Raw genomic sequence first — 21,517 nt, 5'->3', positions numbered from 1 at the left:
AACTCACGCCCTGACCATACTAACACAAAGACAAAATGAAGGAACTAAGGTCAGAACGTGACACATCAATACAGGACTAAGATCGAATCGCACTACACCAGCTCTGATGCTCGTCAGATGTGGCAGGGTTTGCAAACTATTACAGACTACAAAGGGAAGCACAGCCAAGAGCTGCCCAGTGACACGAGCCTACCAGACGAGCTAAATAACTCATATGCTCGATTCAAGGTAAGTAACACTGAAACATGCATGAGAGCGTCAGATGTTCCAGACGACTGTGTGACCATGCTTGCCGCAGCCGATCAACAGGTCAACATTCACAAGGCCGCAAGGCCAGACGGATTACCAGGACGTGTACTCTGAGCATGCGCGGACCAACTGGCAAGTGTCTTCACTGACATTTTCAACCTCTCCCTGTCTGAGTCTGTAATAGCAACATGTTTCAAGCAGACCACAATAGTCCCTGTGCCCAAGAACACAAAGGTAACCTGCCTAAATGACTACCGACCCGTAGCACTCACGTCTGTCCACACAGTGTCCACATTGAGAATCTACATTTTGAAGTAGTCCATTTTCTTCTTCAGGATTGGCTAATCCGTCCTGATGACCCGGTTGGACATGACTCCAACAGGGTCATCAGAAGGGATCAGCCAATATAGTTGGAAGCAGTGGAGGCTGCTGATGGGAGAACGGCTCACAATAATGGCTGGGAATGGAATGGCATCAAGCACATGGAAACCATTTTGTTTGTTGTGTTTGATATCATTCCACTGATTCCGCTCCAGCCATTATCATGAGCCCATCCTCCCCAATTAAGGTGCCACCCTCCCCAATTAAGGTGCCACCCTGTTGACCACATTAAAATGGTGGAATCCCTCAGTGACTTTGCCCATGCTAAGACAGCCTTTTGGCCACTAGAGGCCTCTATCATTCTCTATGGGAAGCTCGCAATTTGGGCAGCTGCATGCAGCATAACAAATAGCATAACAAATTTGCGGTTGTCAGTGAAAAGCATCTAATTTCAATATTTGAACATTTAAAAAAACTGCAACGTGTCTTGAGTTAGGCAACCGAAATTGTCAACTGCCAATATTGAACAAACAGCCTATCTTAATGCAGTTTTTTGTCTGCATAGAAAAGTATTGGGTGGGCCACCTAACTGTTTTTTTGTTTGTTGAGCTGCCTATGTCCAAAACTGTGCAGCTGTATTCATAGACCTGGCCAAGGCTTTTGACTCTGTCAATCACCACATTCTTATCGGCAGATTCAACAGCCTTGGTTTCTCAAATGACTACCTCGCCTGGTTCACCAACTACTTCTCAGACAGAGTTCAGTGTGTCAAATGGAAGGGCCTGTTGTCCGGACCTCTGGCAGTCTCTATGGGGGTGCCACAGGGTTCAACTCTCGGGCTGACACTTTACTCTGTATACATCAATGATGTCGCTCTTGCTGCTGGTGATTCTCTGATCCACCTCTACAGACTATACCATTCTGTATACTTCTGGCACTTCTTTGGACACTGTGTTAACTAACCTCCAGACAAGCTTCAATGCCATACAACACTCCTTCCGTGGCCTCCAACTGCTCTTAAATGCAAGTAAAACTAAATGCATGCTCTTCAACCGATCGCTACCAGCACCTGCCTGCCCGTACTCTGGACGGTTCTGACTTAGAATATGTGGACATCTACAAATACCTAGGTGTCTGGTTAGACTGTAAACTCTTCTTCCAGACTCACATTAAGCATCTCCAATCCAAAATTAAATCTAGAATCGGCCTCCTATTTCGTAAAAAAACATCCTTCACTCATGCTGCCAAACATACCATCGTAAAACTGACTATCCTACCGATTCTTGACATGGCGATGTCATTTACAAAATAGCCTCAAACACTCTACTCAGCAAATTGGATACAGTCTATCACCCAGTGCCATCCATTTTGTCACCAAAGCCCCATATACTACCCACCACTGCGACCTGTATGCTCTCATAGGCTGGCCCTCGCTTCAAATTGTCGCCAAACCCACTGGCTCCAGGTCATCTATAAGTCTTTGCTAGGTAAAGCCCCGCCTTATCTCAGCTCACTGGTCACCATAGCAGCACCCACCCGTAGCACGTGCTCCAGCAGATATATTTCACTGGTCACCCCCAAAGCCAACTCCTCCTTTGGCCGCCTTTCCTGACAGTTCTCTGCTGCCAATGACTTGAACGAATTGCAAAAATCACTGAAGCTGGAGACTCATATCTCCCTAAGCACAAGCTGTCAGAGATCACTGCATCTATACATAGCCCATCTGTAAATAGCCCATCCAACTACCTCATCCCCATACTGTTATTTTTGCTACTTTGCACCCCAGTATCTCTACTTGCACATTCATCTTCTGCACACATCACTCCAGTCTCTATCACTCCAGTGTTTAATTGCTAAATTGTAATTATTTTGCCACTGTGGCCTATTTATTGCCTTATTACCTCCCTTATCTTACCTCATTTGCACACACTGTATATAGACTTTTTTGATATTGTGTTATTGACTGTATGTTTTGTTTATTCCATGTGCAACTCTGTGTTGTTGTTTGTGTCGCACTGCTTTGATTTATCTTGGCCAGGTCGCAGTTTTAAATTAGAACTTGTTCTTAACTAGCCTACCTGGTTAAATAAAGGCAAAATAAATCAAATGAATAAAAACAGTAAAAACAAAAATTGTGTGGAAAACTTTTTCAGAGTAAACTTGAATGACTAAAACCAGATATAAACTATGTAGGAAAGATAATGGACCAGTACATTTTTCAATAAGATCCTCTTTGAGAATTAGCAATGACCTAAGTAAAAGCTAGACAGTAGAGGAGAATCAAACATTTTCATAACTGCATTCAGAAGAATTTTTGTCATGGCATGGGGGCCCCATTGATTTTGTTATAATGCTTGAATCGCTCAGATAGCATAAAACCATGGCCAAATGTGTAAAATTGCAGCAAATTTGTTTTAAAACTGCAACATTTCATATCCACCACATGGAAAAATGTGTAGAATTGCATGAAATTAGCTTTAAAACAGCTACATTGTGTCACTGGGGCCAACAGGCGGGTCTCGAAAATGTTCGGTCGGAAACAGCACCAGTGACCACGCACTTGGCCACGCCCACCACCAAAACCCCATTTTGATCCAGAAAAACTAAACTTTTGACACTATAGTGGAGAGCATCAGCCATAATTTCGGTGAGTGCGTATATTCTATCTTTATAGTAGGAGTCCAGGGTCCTGGAAAGTTTTTTTGTAGGACAATAAATTAATCTAGATGGACGTCATAGCCTACAATATGTCTCCCCTTTTCAAAGGCATCGATTAGATGTTTGCATTCAATACAAGGTCGTTTTTATTGATCTCAGTTTGTCAGTAGAGTTTCTTATTGTGTAAATGTTATAGTATGAAAGACTATTTAGTCATGAAAAGTAATTAGTTGTAGAATTGCATGAATTTTGTTTATAAAAGGGCACGTTTTTCTCGGGTACTCTTTAAAAATGACCATCCTTAAAAATGTCCCTCTAGCTGGGGTTGGGCTCTGGATGTGTGCAAAGAAAGAAGAAAAGCAGAATTGTCTTTTGTGAACGTGAGTATATTATTAGCCTAATTTATGACTATCCAACCTACTCATCACATTATCAATAGTAGGTCATTTCACATTAGTCTGCAAATTCGATGATGCATGCAATACTTTATCATAAAGGTGTTTTTTTTTTTTTTCGTTATTCTTTTTTCTAACTTGAAACACGTGCTGCTTATGATTCGCTAGTTAGCTTAATGTTAACGTTAGCTAGCAGCTGAACCTTTACGAAATTGATTTTACGTTAGAATTTTACCGTAAATAAAATGTAGGCTATGTAATCCCAAAGGTGATTATTTATCATGAGGTCGATAAACAATAACTATTAATGCTCCATACTCCAATACTGTTCTAGTATTTTTTTCTTCTTAATTTTTATAAATTGCGGAGGTATAACCTTAGTCACATTTGAGGACACAAGCTCATGTACACTGTACAAATATGAAAATATTAAATCTGAATTATGTATTTCCTATTCAACAAAACATATATAAGGCTTGAAGTGACTTGTATGTTTTCAAAATATAGTACAATCAAATTATTAAATGACTCACTAAGATTTTACCTTGCTTATAACTGTAAAATACATATTTGTATGTTTAGTCTTAGAGAACATTTGCATATTTTCTAAAGGTCTCTCTTGATCAAAACTTATGCCCCGCTCTTCTGAACATCAGACAAGGATTTCGCTTGGCTTCCTGAACATATTAGGAACTGACCTTTCAGCTCATATTAATATTGTCTGACTATGAATAACCGAAAGTGTTATTTGTAAAAATATCTCTATATATATTTTTTGAATACTTTGATAAAGTTTGCTATAAATCGATCTCTGAATGTGCTAGAGCGACAAATCCATCCTGCTTTGCTAGGATCTAAGGATTGCAGGCATGTGCATTGTTAGTGGCTGTGACCTAGGGTGTGTTCCTCTGACCAGGCGTTGTTGTTGCATGCCAGATCTAACATCGCATGGATAGGTATTTAACGTATCAGCTAATCACATCATATGTTATAGCAATTTATCAGTCGATGACACTGTTAATGACGTAGCACGCAACCATTGGTTGATGCGTGCAATGTCTGAGCAGGGGAATGTGACCATCGCGTTTAGCCAATAGTTGGACAATTGGAAGAGCGACTGAAATGGTAGGCGAAACATCCCAGCTTCAAGTGGTGTCAGATTTCACAGTCCGAGTCACACAGGCGAAAGAGATATACCAAGGGGGAGGGGGCGAAGCGACAGGGTCCACTCCAGTTAAATCGGTCTGCTGGACAACAACTCCCATTTGATAGGGCGGAGACAAGACCATCTCTTCATTATTTACAGTATTTCTGGATATATGGTGCTTTCAATACAACTGGGAATTCTTGATTTAAAACAAGGTCAAATCATGAAGTCTGATCTCTAGAAAGTTGCCTCAGTTTCCACGACAAGGAATTCCCTGTTTGATGACCTTTCAAAACTATTTTTAGACATTCCTGCAGTCAGCTTGCCAATTGCACTCTCCCTCAACTTGAGACATCTGTGGCGTTGTTGTGCAACAAAACTACACATTTTAGAGTGGCCTTTTATTGTCCCCAGCAAAAGGTGCACCTGTGTAATGATCATGCTCTTTAATCAACTTCTTGATATGCCACACCTGTCAGGTGGATGGATTATCTTGGCAAAGGAGAAATGCCCACTAACAGGGATGTAAATAAATTTGTGCCCAACATTTGAGAGAGAAGCTTTTTGTGCATCTGGAACATTTCTTGGAGCTTTTATTTCAGCTCCTGGAACCAACACTTTACATGTTGTGTTTATTTTTATTCTGTATATTTCAGCTGTTTTAAAAAGATTGCTCTGCTTTTAAGATTTTGGGTGCTGATGCATGCCAGATCTTACAACCTCTGGATAGTATCAGCTAAGCATATCGTATGTAATAATCCCCAGTTTACAATTGGCTCATTCATTCCCCAGGTCGTTGCTGCAAATGAGAACGTGTTCTCAGTCACCTTACCTGGTAAAATAACGGATAAATCAATTTAAAAAAGCAATCTGTCAGTCGATGACGTGGCACTCTACCATTGATTGATGCATGCAACGTCTGAGCAGGGCAACGCAACCAATTACTGTAGGAGCATTTGGCTTGAGGAGACTCTGATCGCGTTCCCCTGCTCAGATGTTGCAAGCATCCACCAATGGTTGTGTGCTATGTCATCAACTGACAGATTGCTCTTACATATGATGATACTTCAAATACCTATCCAGGCGTTGTGAGATCTGGCATGAGTCCAACACAGAGGAATGTGCCCAATTATGCATGTTACTGCTCGGATGGGAGCAAGTCTAGGGGCTGTCTCGCACACTACCTACTAGGTAAGGTGACGCACGAGATTTGCATCTTTACTCTACAATTATGTGTATATGCAGTAGAGGTCGAAGATTATGATTTTTCAACTCCGATACCGATTATTGGAGGTCCAGAAAAGCTGCTGCATATACCCTGACTCTGCTTGCACAGAACGCAAGAGAAGTGACACAATTTCCCTAGTTAAAATAAATTCATGTTAGCAGGCAATGTTAACTAAATATGCAGGTTTAAAAATATATACGTGTGTATTGATTTTAAGAAAGGCATTGATGTTTATGGTTAGGTACACATTGGTGCAACGGCAGTGCTTTTTTCGCGAATGCGCTTGTTAATTCACCTGTTTAGCGAAGTAGGCTGTGATTCAATGATAAATTATCAGGCACCGCATCGATTATATGCAACGCAGGACAAGCTAGATAAACTAGTAATATCATCAACCATGTTTAGTTAACTAGTGATTATGTTTAAGATTTATAGTGTTTTTCTAAGATGAGGTGCTAGCTAGCATTAAACTTATCTTGGCTCCTTACTGCATTCGCATAACAGGTAGTCAGCCTGCCAGACACACAGTCTCCTTGTGGAGTGCAATGTAATCAGCCATAATCGTGTCCAAAAAGGCCGATTTACTGATTTATGAAAACTTGAAATCGGCCATTCCGATTAATCGGTTGACCTCTAATATGCAGGTTATATATTTTTTGTTTTGCTTCCGTAAATGTATGTAGTGTAAATGACCCCTTTAGAAATGTGGAATATCAAGGGATGCATTTGCTCAATTGTTTCTGTTTGGTCTTATTTGCAGACTGTGGTTTTAAGTCATGAGTCACCTACCTAGATTCTGGAACCTGGGATGGTCTTCCTTTCTTGACTGGTGGAGTAATCAGAGTGTTGTTTCAGAGCAAGGTGATTTGGAATGTTTGTGTGTTATCTGACGGGAGGAGGGTGCACTGTCCAGGGTTCTAGAGCCTGTGACTAGATATCTGCAATACCATGAATTGCTATTGTGTAAAGACCGTAAACATGCAAAGAACTTGTTGGTAGTTCTAATGATTGACTTTAACTACTGACTCAACAATGCAGTATCATGAAACTACTACAACTCTATTCAACCCTCTCTCCTTTTTCCTGGTTGGACGATGGGACAACTACAGGACCTTCTCCCCTGTATGGTCAGCAGGATATGAATGAACCTCTTCTGGACAACAGTGAAGGCCAGCTCTTCCTGACCGAGGCTTTTAAAGTCATCATTGAGGAGGTGCTATGTAAAGGCACAGACGTCAAAGAGAAGGTCTCACATCCCTGTTAACTGTCTAATCTCTAGCCTAACATGCCTGTTCTCTGCATTGTGCCATATAGAGTGCCTTCAGAAAGTGCTTATACCCTTTGACTTATTCCACATTTTGTTGTTAGAGCCTGAATTCATAATGGCATTCAATATTTTATTTATCATCCATCTACCCGCAATACCCCATAATGACAAAGTGAAAACAAGTTGTTGCAAATTAATTGAAAATGAAGTACAGAAATATTTAATTTGCATAAGTCTTCACACCCCTAAGTCAATATTTGGTGAAGCAGCTTTGGTGGCTTTTTGAGTAAGTCTCTATAAGAGATTTGCAAACCTGGATTGTACAATATTTGTACTTTACTTTATTCTTAAAATAATTCTTCAAGGTCTGTCAAGTTGATTGTTGATCATTGCCAAAACTAACCATGGCACTCGGGAACATTCCATGTCTTGTTAAGCAACTCCAGTGTAGAGTTGTCCTTGTGTTTTAGGTTATTGTCCTGCTGAAAGGGGAATTAGGATCCCAGTGTATATTGGAGAGCAGACTGAACCGGGGTTTTCTCTAGGATTTTGCCAGTGCTTATACCTGTGTTCTGTTTCTTTTTATCCTGAACTCCTTAGTCCTTGTCGATGATAATCATACCCATAACATGATGCAACCATCACTATGCTTGAAAATATGAAGAGTGGTACTTGGTGATGTGGTGTTTTGGATATGCCCCAAACATAGTGCTTTGTATTCAGGACAAAAAGTAAATTTCTTTGCCAATTTTTTTTTCTTTCCCAGTGTTATTTAAGTGCCTTGTTGCGAACAGGATGCATGTTTTGGAATATTTTTTTATTCTGTATAGGCTTCTTTCTTTTCACTCTGTCATTTAGGTTAGTATTGTGGAGTAACTACAAAGTTATTGATCCATCCTTAGGCTTGCCATGAGAAAGGGGTTGAACACTTATTGAGTCAAGACATTTCAGTTTACGCAACAAAATGTGGAAAAAGTTGGGGGGTGTGAATACTTTTTGAAGGCACTATATTGTTGTGTTTTTTGCTGTACAGGCCTTTTGGGTAGTCCTGAGTAACATACCTGTCCTGGTGGGTCATGTAGCAAACTTGTTTAGGAACCACTGGACCTGTAGCGGCAGGTAGCCACTACCGGCAGGTAGCCTAGTGGTTAGAGCTTTGGGCCAGTAACCAAAAGGTTGCTAGATCGAATCCCTGGGCTGACAAGATGAAAAATCTCTCGTTCTGCCCCTGAACCAGGCAGTTAACCCACTGTTCCTAGGCCTTCATTGTAATTAAGAATTTGTTCTTAACTGACTTGCCTAGTTAAATAAAAATAAACGCAATTCCACGGTAAGTGAGACAGACTCAGTTTTCACTTTAAAACGTATGGCAAACAAAAACCAATGATTGCAAAGTTAACCGGACTACACTATGCACAAGGACTACTTTTAACAGTTTCCACAGAATTGTACAAAAACACATTTACCTGAAGAGTGCAGATGCAAAGTTTGGTAAAAGAATGATGATTTGTTCCGTTTGTTATAAGTAGTCCGTGTGCATAGTTTGTCACTTACTGTGGAATTGCCTGTAAGTTAACTGACATTTTCTTCACACCTGACTGTGTGCATCACAATCAAACATGGTACACACTACTCAGTGCTGTATTTTGATGGGTTGCCTGTGCTTGTTCTACCCCTGGTCACAGGTGTGTGAGTGGCGCGAGCCAGAGGAGTTAGCTGCTCTGCTAGATCTGGAGCTGCGAGAGAATGGGGAGCCGCAACACCAGCTGCTGCAGAGAATACGGGATGTGGCCAAGTACAGTGTCAAGACCAGTAAGTTGCCCCCCCCCCTTCTCTAGCTCTGTCCAGGTTGTTAGGGCGGTTTGCTGCTAGCCGCACTAGCGCCCGGGACCAGAGCTAACCCGACCTCACAGGGAAACATTAGACAGACGGAGATGAGTGTGGTTTTTGGTTACATTAGATTCTTGGTAAATGCGATGGCTTGGGACGGTCCTGAATGCATGCACTACTGTAAAGCGCATATCTCTTTCCAGATCATCCGCGGTTCTTCAATCAGCTCTTTGCAGGGGTGGACTACCATGCCTTGACAGGACGATTCCTTACGGAGGCTCTTAACACTAGCCAGTAGGCGAAAGCAATATATATTTATATGCACATATACTTTATGGTATGTAAGTTTTGGTATGAAGATGCTTGTGATGGACTGTTCTTTTACAGGTATACCTATGAGGTGGCTCCAGTGTTTGTCCTGATGGAAGACGAGGTACTCTCCAAGCTACGTTCTCTAGTTGGGTGGGCAGAGGGAGATGGCATCTTCTGCCCAGGCGGTACCATGTCTAACATGTATGCCATGAACGTAGCACGCTACCGGGCCTTCCCAGAAGTAAAACTTAAGGGAATGTGGTCCCTCCCTCGACTAGCTGTCTTTACATCTCAACAGGTGGGGAAAATGGACAGTATGGTTGAAGTAATACACTATTCAACTTCCCATTCATTCATTCATTACCCAAACTTTCCTCCAGAGCCACTACTCTGTGATGAAAGCGGCTGCATTTCAGGGTATTGGGACTGAGAACGTGTTTAAGGTCAAAGTGGATGACAGGTAAAGTGATCAGAACCTTTCTTTGTGACTTGTCAGTCATCTCATCATTCTTAGGCATACATGATTTACAGATTTTAACACGTGCTCTCTGTTGTCCTAAAGGGGTTGCATGATTCCAGAAGACCTTGGTGAGACAATTGAGCTGGCGAAATCTCAAGCAAGTTTACCTTTTTAATTTACTGTGTAAATTCTATTTTATGTGCTGTGATATTCAGTATTTATACCGATAACAGTAGGAATTGCCAATAGACTACTAGGAATTGCTGATAGACAATCAGTGATATCTTGCACAAGGATCTGATGAATTCCTAGTACTCTATTAGCATTTAAAATATTTTATCTGCAATTCCTAGTTGTCTGTCGGCAATGCACATATCACACTACAAGGCAGCAGGTAGAGATGCAAGGGCATCTTTCATTACCCCTCTTCACCTACCAGGGGGCAGTGCCATTCTTTGTCCATGCCACATCAGGAACGACTGTACAAGGCGCCTTTGACCCACTGGAGCCCATCGCTGACATCTGTGACAGACAGGGGTTGTGGATGCATGTGGATGTGAGTAAAAAAAAAAAAAGTGATCTTTCACTCCAGAATCCAACTTTGTCCAATGTTTTCAGATCACAAAAGTAGTCTTCTGTCAAGATTATGCCCGACGGCATCTATTATGTTGATCAAAACTTCATACCCCATTCCTAAAAGAATGTAAAAGATCGACAGTGGCTAATTTACATCCTTTTCAACAGTTGACCATCTTTCCCATGTATTTTGACCTGAAGAATACAGATGTAGGATCTTAATTTGAGCCAGTTTGCTATAGCAGGAAAATAATCTTGCAGCAACAGGAAATGTGAATTATTTGGATTAGAATTAATGGATTTTTGAAGGGGTTGATGCATTTCTCATAAGGGCAAATCAAGTCTGAAATAATGAATTTCAGAAGCCTTTTTAAACCTCAAATACACTACAAATGAAAGTTTCCTGCGTTGCACAAAAGTTCTTCTGCAACGGGGTAATCAAATTTAAGATCCTACATCTGTACTGACTGGCATTCTCTTGTGGTTTGGCACAGGCAGCCTGGGGGGGGAGTGTTCTCTTCTCAAAGGAACACAAACATCTCATGAGAGGAGTTGAGAGGTAGGACTGCATGCCCAGAATACAGTTACTGGATTTAAGTTGTACACAAAACATCTAAATGTGCTGCTGCTGCACAAAGCTTTTAAATGAATTCAGCCTGTGTATGCTTGTGTACTAAAGTATAGATTAGGTGTCTTGATGTCTCGCATGACTGGGCAAGCCTTCTGAATGGCTCAACATAGGACTTTGACTCAGGTGTGATGATGTGTTTGTGATCAGAGCCGATTCAGTGACTTGGAATCCACACAAGATGATGCTGACGGGCTTGCAGTGTTCAGCCATTCTGCTCAAGGACACCACAGTAAGACACCCCTTCACGAGATCCACACCAAAGGGTTGTTCTTGAGATGCGATGACGTTTGCATCCCTTGCCTTTACAACCATAAAATTCACTTTAAAATGACAAATATTTACACATCATACATGTTTTTTTTATGTATTGAACTGTTTGTCTCAAGTCCTTTATACTTGTTTAAAGGGATATTTGGGCAAGTAATCCGTTTTGTTCTACTTACCCATAGTCAGATGAACTCCTGGATACAATTTATATGTCGACATGCAGTTTGGAGTGAACGTATTGGCTGCGGATCCGATTTTTCTTGATCCATATTCCCAGGGTCTAATGGTCTCAACACGTCTGCGCATGTGCAGGATTCTCTACTTGCGAACAGTCTCTGCTCTACTTGTACGGAACAAGCTACTCTGAATGGTGTTCGTTTTAATAAATTCAGAGCAAAGCTGAATCAATGTATGCAAGATCACATAATGATAGTAGGCCTATTGTACATAACAGAACCAAATAGTATAACATTAATGTAAATTAAAGAAACTCACGTGTGTGCCACGAGGCAAAATGTGATTTTGATTGAAACAAAACACAGCTATGCTACAGTTTAATGCCATCAACTCTAAAAATCCACCCGCTGTACATAATTGAAAAACTACATAACTAACATCTAAATGCATATTCCCATGAAACTGATTGAGATCAAATGGTTGGCAGGTAGATGTTGGTTGTTTCACAAGTAAAACTTTATAATTCACGATTATAATTCACAATTGACAGTGAGAAATGTGAAGGTGGGGTGACGACAACCATGTGTGTAAAGATCTATATATATATATATATATATAACAGTGATGAAAAAGTACTAATTTGTCATACTTGCGTAAAAGTAAAGATGCCTTAATAGAAATGACTTAAGTGAAAGTCACCCAGTATAGTATCAAAAATATATATATTAAAAAAAAGGTTTATTATATAAAGTAAACAAGATGGCAATGTTTGAAATTTTTTTTTACAAACATTTACAGATAGCCAAGGGCATGCTCCAACACTTTTACAAATGAAGCATGTGTTTAGTGAGTCCACCAGATCAGGGGCAGTCGGGATGACATGGGATCTTCTCTTGATAAGTGTGTGAATTAGACAATTTTCCTGTCCTGCTAAGCATGAGGCGGTGCACAATGTGGCCCAGCGTCGTCCGGGTTAGGGGAGGGTTTGGCTGGCCGGGATGTCCTTGTCCCATTGCGCTCCAGCAACTCCTTGTGGCAGGCCGGGCGCATGCACGCTGACTTTGGTCGCCAGTTGTATGGTGTTACCTCCGGCTGGCTTCCGGGTTAAGCGGGCAGTGTGTCAAGAAGCAGTGCGGCTTGGCAGGGTCGTGTTTCGGCGGACGCATGGCTCTCGACCTTTATCACTTCCGAGTCTGTACTGGAGTTGCAGCGATGGGACAAGATTGTAACTACCAATTTGGATATAACGAAAAGGGGTAAAAAAAAGGTGAAGTAAAGTTGTCAAAAATATAAATTAATGTAGATTACCCAAAAAACGACTTTGCTACTTTAAAGAATTTTTACTTTAGTACTTTACACCATTGATATTAAAGGCTATTATTATTTTTTACCAAGATAAATGTCCCTAAGTTGTATGTCATTGGTGTTGCCGTCTTGAAAATCACTCATTACAAAGGTGCACTACATTACCAAAGGTATGTGGACACCTGCTCAAACAAACGTCAAACCATTTATTTTGTGTTAAATCTCAGCTATTCTTGATCTCTTCCCCTTTTCCGCAGCACCTATTGAAACATTGCCACAGTGCGGATGCAAAGTACCTCTTCCAGCAGGACAAGTTCTATGACACGAGTCTGGACACGGGGGACAAGTCGATACAGTGTGGCCGTAAGGTTGACTGCCTGAAGCTGTGGTTGATGTGGAAAGCTGTAGGGTCAAAAGGCTTGGAAGAGCGTGTTGACAGGGCTTTCACCCATACAAGGTACAAACATAGACATTCACAAACCTACTGCTGTAAGTCTGACTAGTCAAGCTCCTTACTTAACACACCTTAGAGTTGTCATTTGTTTTTTAATGTATCGAATCTACAGTAGAGTCAAACGTTTGGACACCTACTCATTCAAGGGTTTTTCTTTATTTTTTTAACTATTTTCTACATGGTAGAATAATGGTGAAGACATCAAAACTATGAAATAACACACATGGAGTCATGAAGTAACCAAAAAAAGTTATATACAAATATATATTTAATTTTTGAGATTTTTCAAAGTAACCTATCTCAATTAGGTTATGGTTGGGTGATTGTGGAGGCCAGGTCATCTGATGCAGCACTCCATCACTCGCTTTGGTCATATAGCTCTTACACAGCCTGGAGCTGTGTTGGGTCATTGTCCTGTTGAAAAGCAACAAATGCTAGTCCCACTAAGTGCAAACCAGATGGGATGGCGTATCGCTGCAGAATGCTTAAATGTGCCTGGAATTCTAAATAAATCACAAGACAGTAAATCACAGACCACCACACCATCACACCACTACCTCCATGCTTCACGGTGTGAAACACACATGTAGAGATCATCTGTTTACCTACTCTGTGTCTCACAAAGATACAGCGGTTTGAGTTTATTTTTGCAGGGACAGTGCACATTAATCAACGTTTCAGTAAAAGTGCCGATTTTAGCCAGGCGGCTAGTTTTCAACCTCAGTCCCTGGGCAGGTTATTAAAAACAATTACAATACAGACAATCAATGAGCAGTGAGCACACGCAGAGCAACATAGGACAAGCAAGACAGCGTACAGACAGAGAAACATAGCACAAAAAGCAACAAGACAAAATCCATAAAAGCAACAGTGTTTCCACACCTCACAAGCTACAGACAACATGGAAAGCGGCAATACACAGCTAGGGATTATGTTCACAAATCTGATTGACCTTTAGCCATGTCTTCATGTTTTTTGTGAAAGTGTGATCGGTGGTGCAGTTATGTGTGTCTGATGGAGGTGTATTCCAGACATGGGAAGCTCTCACAGAGAAAGCGGATTTTCTAAAGGTGCTTTTCCTTAAGGGAACTATACAGTCACCTCTCATGGCAGACCTTGTGTATCTGCTGCCATATGTTTGGGTTCTCTGTTTAACAAAAATACTGAGTGGAGGGGGAGACAGGCCATTTAGGATCTTAAATAGAAGACGTGTCGGTGTATTGCACAAGATTTTCCCAACTCAGGAGCTCATGCTTTCTGAGGATGTAACCGTGATGATTTTTGGGCTTCCTATCAAGTACTTTGAGAGCCTGTTTGACTGAATGGGTTTTAATGTTGTACAGCAAGCTTGGGCCGAACTAGTCAAGCAGTATGTTAAGTGGGGGAGTATCATAGATTTGAAGTACAGTTTTGCTACCTCTATATCAAACAATTACGTATAAATCAGAAATTAGCTAGGTTGAATTGGTTATTTGAATGACCTTTTTCACATGGATTTTTAAGAGGTTGGAATTAAGTATGATGCCAAGGTACCGTAATTTCCGGACTATAAGCCGCTACTTTATTCCCACGCTTTGAACCTTGCGGTTTATACAATGACGCGGCTAATTTATGGATTTTTCCCGCTTTCACAAGATTCATGCCGCCAAAAAACTGAGCACCGTCACATAATGTGACATATATCGAGCGCGCTCAAACTTCCCATCATTCTGATTACGGTAGTAATTTTGTCATCAATTTTGTCACCCTCATCATGGCAAAGACACGGAGAAATGCATATGATGCAGCTTTCAAGTTGAAGGCGATCGATCTGGCTGTTGGAAAAGGAAATAGAGCTGCTGCACGGGAGCTTGGCCTTAATGAGTCGATGATAAGACGTTGGAAACAGCAGCGTGAGGAACTGACTCAGTGCAAAAAGACAACAGAAGCTTTCAGAGGGAAGAAAAGCAGATGGCCCAAAGTATTTGCAGCCACTCGACATCAGAGTAAATCGTGCATTTAAGGTGGCGCTCCTTGTTCAGTGGGAGGCTTGGATGACAAGTGGGGAGAAATCCTTCACTAAAACGGGCCGCATGCGAAGAGCAACTTATGGTCAAGTCTGCCAGTGGGTCCTGACAGCGTGGAGCATTGTCAAAAAATCCACTATCATCAACGGCTTTCGAAAGGCTGGACTGCTGCGTGTTGAAGGGGCAGCATGAGCTCAGCTGGGTATTTGCCTCCGGATGAAAGTGACGAGAGCGACAATGAAAACGATCCAACATCGGATGAAGCAATTCTGAGGCTATTCAACTCCGACACCGAAGGAGATGACTTCAGTGGTTTCAGTGCACAGGAGGAGGAAGATAGTGACCAAGTTCATTTGTTTCAATGTACCGGTAGGCACCTGCGGCTTATAGACATGTGCGGCTTATAGACATGTGCGGCTTATAGACATGTGCGGCTTATAGACATGTGCGGCTTATTTATGTACAAAATACATATTTTTTAATAATTCAGTGGGTGCGGTTTATATTCAGGTGCACTTAATAGTCCAGCAATTACGGTACTTAAAATCAGATACCAGCTGGAGCTTCTCCCCTGACACATAGACATCTGGCTCAGTAGCATCTGTTGCCCTCTTTGTGAAGAACATGCAGACAGTTCTTTTCACATTGAGATGCCAACACGAGTCACTGAGACACTTTGTAACCTGGACCATTACAGTAGTGAGTTCTTGTGCAGCTTGCTGTTTGCTCTCTGTGTGCACATATCACTGTATCATCTGCATACATTTGAACTTCAGTCCCAGTACAGACAGAAGGCAGATCATTAATGTACAGGCTGAACAGGAGGGGCCTCAGTATTGACCCTTGGGGCACATAGCTAAGAGTGGGCGACAGCTCATTGCTCTCTCTGACACACTGAGTTCTGCCGTCAAGGTATGATTTCATCCATCAAGGCATCGGGGGGAAAAGTTGAACTTGGACAATTTTGTAATGAGAATCTCATGGTTAACAGTATCAAAAGCCTTCCTTAGGTCCAGAAACACAGCCCCAACATCACCCCCTTTGTCCATCTTGGACTTCACATTTTCCAGAAGAAAGCAGTTGGAAGTTTCTGTGGAGTGTTTCTCTCTGAAGCCAAACTGCGGCGAGTGTAATGTGAAGGGGTTGTTGTTGAGGTGGACAATCAGTTGTTCTGCTACACACTTTTCAGCAACCTTCAACACCACAGGTAGTATACTAATGGGCCTGTAGTTACTCACGTCAGCAGGGTCACCCGATTTAAAGATGGCCGTTATTATGGCCAACTTCCATACCCTTGGAAACACCCCCAGACCAATAGATGTGTTGGTGACCTTTAGTAATGTAGCCAATGGGTGACTCTTTGTAGTTTTGAAGAAAGGTAGAGTCCAGCCCAAACACATATTTCGCTTTTGAGTTCTTTAGTGAGCTAATCACCTTGTTCAACTTTGACTCAGAAACCTCCCTTATGATAAAGACAGGTTGAGCATCATTTACTAGCACTGAGCCCAAGAAACCAGTGGAGGGGTTCTGTGTCAGTACCCTGACAGAGTCAATAAAGTAGGAATTGAAGGCTATTGCTATTTCGACTGCATCCATGTTAGATTGTTATTCACCATGATTTCTATTATTTTTGCAGTATTAGTATGGTCTTTCCCTGTTAACGTTTTTAGATTCTCCCAGACCAATTTAGAATTTCCCTTTGCTTCACCAATTATGTTAATAAAAAAGTTTGCCTTGGCCTGTCTTTCATCACCTTATTTCTCAACATGATAAACCTATGTCTGTCATGCTCTAATTTGGATTTTAGGGCTGTTTTTAGAGCATAATCTCGTTCTTTCATCAATTTCCAGATTTCTCCATTTAGCCAAGGAAGAGTGCTCTTTTGGCCAGGTTTGGATTTGGTTTTCTTTAGGAAACAATTTATTGTAGTCTGGATTGTGGATAGAAAAACCTGATGATCAGCTTCCACATCTATATAGGACAAAATATCATTCCAGTTAATTCCCTTAATTGCGGTTTCAAAATAATTTAATTCAGTCTTCGGTATTCTTAGTTGGAACCAAAAATCTCAAATTTGGACTCTTCAGACCAAAGGACAGAATCCATCAGTCTAGTGTCCATTGCTTGTGTTTCTTGGCCCAAGTAAGTCTCTTCTTATTATTGGTGTCTTTTAGTGGTGGTTTCTTTGCAGCAATTTGAGCATGAACACTTTTTTTTGGTTACTGCATGATTTCATGTGTTATTTCATAGTTGATGCCTTCACTATTATTCTACAATGTAGAAGAAGAAAAAAAATGTGCATAAGTACGTGTCCAAACTTTTGACTGGTACTGTATGTCAATGAAAGATGTTTCAAATGTTGTGGAACACTGATCTGTGTGTTGACCGTCCAACCATAGATATCTGGTGGAGGAGATGCAGAGAAGAGAGGGCTTTGAACTTATCGGGAAGGTGAGTCATTGTTTTAGAAAATACATAAACATTTTCTTCTCCCATTTATCTCACCTATGTCTTCCGCTTTTGTTCTGTTGAACAGCCGTTGTTTGTGAACGTGTGTTTCTGGTTCATACCACCCAGTCTGAGGGGAAAGGAGAACAGTCCAGACTACAATGACAGATTGTCAAAGGTTGGTGTGTGTGAAGTGCTTACTATGATTCCAGTTATTTATTTGTTTTACCTCAATTGCTATGATATATTCTACATTTTTAATCCAGTTAGTTTGTCTGTCTGGCTGATACAATGCTTGGGTGATCTTGTGTCTTCATCAACAGGTGGCTCCAGTGATTAAGGAGCGAATGATGAAGCAGGGTACTATGATGTTGGGCTACCAGCCTCAGGGTGGACGAGTCAACTTCTTCCGCATGATAGTCATCTCACCGCAGCTCTCCCACCAAGATATGACATTCTGTCTGAATGAGATTGAGAGGCTTGGGAATGATCTGTGATCTGTAATTATACCTAAATATGGTCTTGCACCTCCATCTATGTCATGACTCAACAGACATGTCAGTTTTTTTAACAATATGATCCATTTTTCATCAGTCTAATGGCACTGATTGTGGACACAGATGCCAAACAAAGTGTTTGAAATGTGGTATGTGACACAGTAATAAACCTAGTCCAGTGACTTATTGTATGGCATACTTGATGTATTATTCGGTTGTAGAACGTGATGTAGGAGATTCTAAGAAATGCCCATGACAGATGCTGACGGAAGCCTGATCAGTGCAATGATACCTGGTGTAGACAGACAGAGGAGCCCATGGGCTGCAGCAGAACTCCATAGAGAAAGCGCCCCTATATACACTGAACAAAAAATATAAACGCAACAATTTAGCAGTGCGACAGCATACGATCTCATTTACATAGAGTTGATCATGCTGTTGATTGTGGCCTGTGGGATGTTTTCCCACTCTTAAAAGGCTGTGCGAAGTTGCTGGATATTGGCGGGAGATGGAACACAGAGCATCCTGAACATGCTCATTGGGTGACATGTCTTGAGTATGCAACCGGGACATTTTCAGCTTCCAGGAATTGTGTACAGATCCTTGTGACATTGGGGCCCTGCATTATCATGCTGAAACATGAGGTGATGGCGGAGGATGAATGGCACGACAATGGGCCTCAGGATCTCGTCACTTTATCTGTACATTCAAATTGCCATTGATTGTTGTCTGTAGCTTATGCCTGCCCATATCATAACCCCACCGCCACCATGGGGCACTTTCTACACAACGTTGACATTAGCAAACCTCGCCCACACACCTCCATACAAGCTGTCTGCCATTTGCCCAGTACAGTTGAAACCAGGATTCATTCGTGAAGAGCACATTTCTCCAGCGTGCCAGTGGCCATTGACATCGGTTACGATGCTAAACTGCAGCCAGGTCAAGACCCTGATGAAGATGACGAGCACGCAGTTGAGCCTCCCAGAGAAAGTTTGACAGTTTGTGCAGAAATTCTTTGGTTGTGCAAAACCACCAATTTTGCAAACTCAATTTCATCAGCTGTCTGTGTGGCTGGTCTCAGACAATCCTACAGGTGAAGACACCGTATGTGGAGGTCCTGGTCTGGCGTGGTTACATGTGCTCTGCAGTTGTGAGCCCGGTTGGACATACTGCCAAATTCTCTAAAATGACGTTGGAGGTGGCTTATGGTAGAGAAATTAACATTCAGTTCTCTGGCAACAGCTCTGGTGGACATTCCTGCAGTCGGCATGACAATTGCATGCTCCCTCAACTAGACACCTGTGGCATTGTGTTGTGACAAAACGGCACAATTTAGAGTGGCCTCTTTTTCCAGCACAAGGTGCACCTGTGTAATGATCATGCTGTTTAATCAGCTTCTTGTTACGCCACATCTGTCAGGTGGATGTGTTATCTTGACATAGGATAAATGCTCACTAACAGGGATGTAAACACATTTGTGTAAAATAATTGAGAAATAAGCTTTTTGTGTGTATGGAAAATTCCTGGGATCTTTTATTTCAGCTCATGAAACATGGGACCAACACTTTACATTTAGTTAAATATAGTTTCTATGGCATCTTTGAGCGCACAGGCAGCACCATGAGGCGATCTCTGACCCAGTTGGACATGACTCCAACTGGGCCATGAGGAGAGATCAGCCAATGAAGTTGGAAGTCCCACCCAGTTGACTGCATTAAAATGGAAGCCATCAATGGCACTACCCATGCTAATATGGGCTTTTGGCCACTAGAGGCCTCTCATAGAGAGTGATAGTCTTTTCTGCACAGCCATAAAAAGTGAACTTTCGTGACCCAACGTGCCTGGATTTAAGATGTCCTTAGCTGAGAAGGGTGAATGTTTATTAAATCTGTCTGCATATGTTAATTTTTGAGCAGTTGTACATGAGTGTGTACAGCGGGAAGGGAGGTGAGGCTTTACAGCTGACATGTGTGTGATGCACAAACACTGCTGGGGTTAAGTCCATGAAAAAGTGTTCTAAGGGGCCACTTCCTGGCGTCAACGCCGCCATGCATTTTAACTGAGCAGGGGCAGACTGGCCATATGGCATTTCGGACAAATGCCAGATGGCCTGGTCCATTTCTAGCCCAGTTGGTCTGTCTAAATAGTTTTTTAGCGCAAATTATTATCTGGCTAATAATGGGGGCCTCAAGGAAAATAATGGATCAGTCTGGGGGCCTAAAGGAAAAGAGCGAGCCAGTGTGTTAGAAATTACAGGCCCGATTTTCGGATGGACAAGGTAAAATCAAGACGTCAGTGATCTAGAAAGAGGCCTGAGATTTCCCGACTTCCGAGTTGGATGACCGTTTAAAACGTATTTTTCCCAGAGAGCTCTTTTTTTCTCTCTCGAGTTCCCAGTTGTCTTGCACTCACTGAAGTCTGACATTTCCCAATTCTGTGTTTCCAGTTGTTTTGAATGCGGCAGAAGTCATACTGGATTGACAGTATGGCTAATGTTGAATGTTAATCCTTTTTAAGCTTGGAAAAGAGACCCTTAAACCCAGACCTGGACCACACACCCACTCCACTGAATAGCAGGCTATGTGATTGCTTTGCAAAGTTTGTAGTTAGCCACTGATTCCTTTCAAACCACTCATTGTTGAAGTTGCGATTTCCAACTTGTTGGGTAATGTTTATGTCCATTGGCCGATGAGCACCGGTACTTTTTATCTGTAATTTATCTTCATAATGTCTCTTGATATGACAAGGATTGAAAAGCTAAGGATTGCTAGCTAAGATTTTGAAGTATGATGTTGACATAAGTCCAATCAAAGCTACAGTAGATATAACATAGATTTTGTGGTGACAGTGTCCCCATGAGTGACAGAATACTGAGCCAATCACAGTGCAACTTCAGAACATTACCAACCCCTACACTCCGTATTTTCTACTGGCTGCGCCACCACCACCACAGAAAGCAATGAGCTAGGCTGAAACACCTGCATTTTGGAGCTGCCTTAAGAAAGCAACATTTTATTTATGAAGTCAATGATTGATAGATTTTTTTTTTTACATTGTTTGCTAAGTGATGTGTGACACTGAAATGACACATGCAAAACAGGCGCAAAAAAATATATATATATTTTTGCTGAATGACTGTCACCACTGCCTCAATACAAACCCTAGGAGGCTTGTGGTTCTCACCCCCTTCCATAGACTTACACAGTAATTATGACAACTTCCGGGGGACGTCCTCCAACCCATCAGAGCTCTTGCAGCATGAACTGACAGGTTGTGCTCCAAATCA

At 41.7% G+C, this 21,517-nt stretch overlaps 1 protein-coding gene across 2 annotated transcripts; it reads left to right on the top strand.

Annotated features, from left to right (window-relative positions):
* The first annotated feature begins 3,070 nt into the window (after positions 1 to 3,070).
* Positions 3,071 to 18,424, top strand: LOC109899624 (cysteine sulfinic acid decarboxylase). Of its 2 annotated transcripts, XM_020495033.2 has the most exons (16): positions 3,071 to 3,217; positions 3,548 to 3,608; positions 6,759 to 6,859; positions 7,108 to 7,244; positions 8,951 to 9,077; positions 9,299 to 9,389; positions 9,483 to 9,705; positions 9,788 to 9,867; positions 9,970 to 10,024; positions 10,307 to 10,423; positions 10,938 to 11,002; positions 11,222 to 11,303; positions 13,081 to 13,280; positions 17,683 to 17,734; positions 17,820 to 17,909; positions 18,055 to 18,424. In XM_020495033.2, exons 3-16 carry the CDS (start codon positions 6,775 to 6,777, stop codon positions 18,226 to 18,228), a joined length of 1,578 nt encoding a protein of 525 aa, XP_020350622.1. In that variant the 5' UTR covers positions 3,071 to 3,217; positions 3,548 to 3,608; positions 6,759 to 6,774; the 3' UTR covers positions 18,229 to 18,424. The 2 variants fall into 2 exon arrangements, with proteins under 2 accessions (XP_020350622.1, XP_020350623.1); XM_020495034.2 differs by lacking the exon at positions 3,548 to 3,608.
* Positions 18,425 to 21,517: the final 3,093 nt, after the last annotated feature.

Source organism: Oncorhynchus kisutch, linkage group LG11 (assembly GCF_002021735.2).
Source record: "Oncorhynchus kisutch isolate 150728-3 linkage group LG11, Okis_V2, whole genome shotgun sequence".
Classification (NCBI taxonomy): Eukaryota; Metazoa; Chordata; class Actinopteri; order Salmoniformes; family Salmonidae; genus Oncorhynchus; species Oncorhynchus kisutch.
This window is presented reverse-complemented; position numbering and strand designations above follow the sequence as displayed.

What these genes read in the sequence shown, in the direction of transcription:
- LOC109899624 (XM_020495034.2), top strand. Translation starts at nt 6,775, where the DNA reads ATGAGTCACCTACCTAGATTCTGGAACCTGGGATGGTCTTCCTTTCTT. An exon ending in GAGGCTCTTAACACTAGCCA is followed by an intron (nt 9,390 to 9,482) that starts GTAGGCGAAAGC and finishes GTTCTTTTACAG; the next exon opens with GTATACCTATGAGGTGGCTC. An exon ending in CTCATGAGAGGAGTTGAGAG is followed by an intron (nt 11,003 to 11,221) that starts GTAGGACTGCAT and finishes GTTTGTGATCAG; the next exon opens with AGCCGATTCAGTGACTTGGA.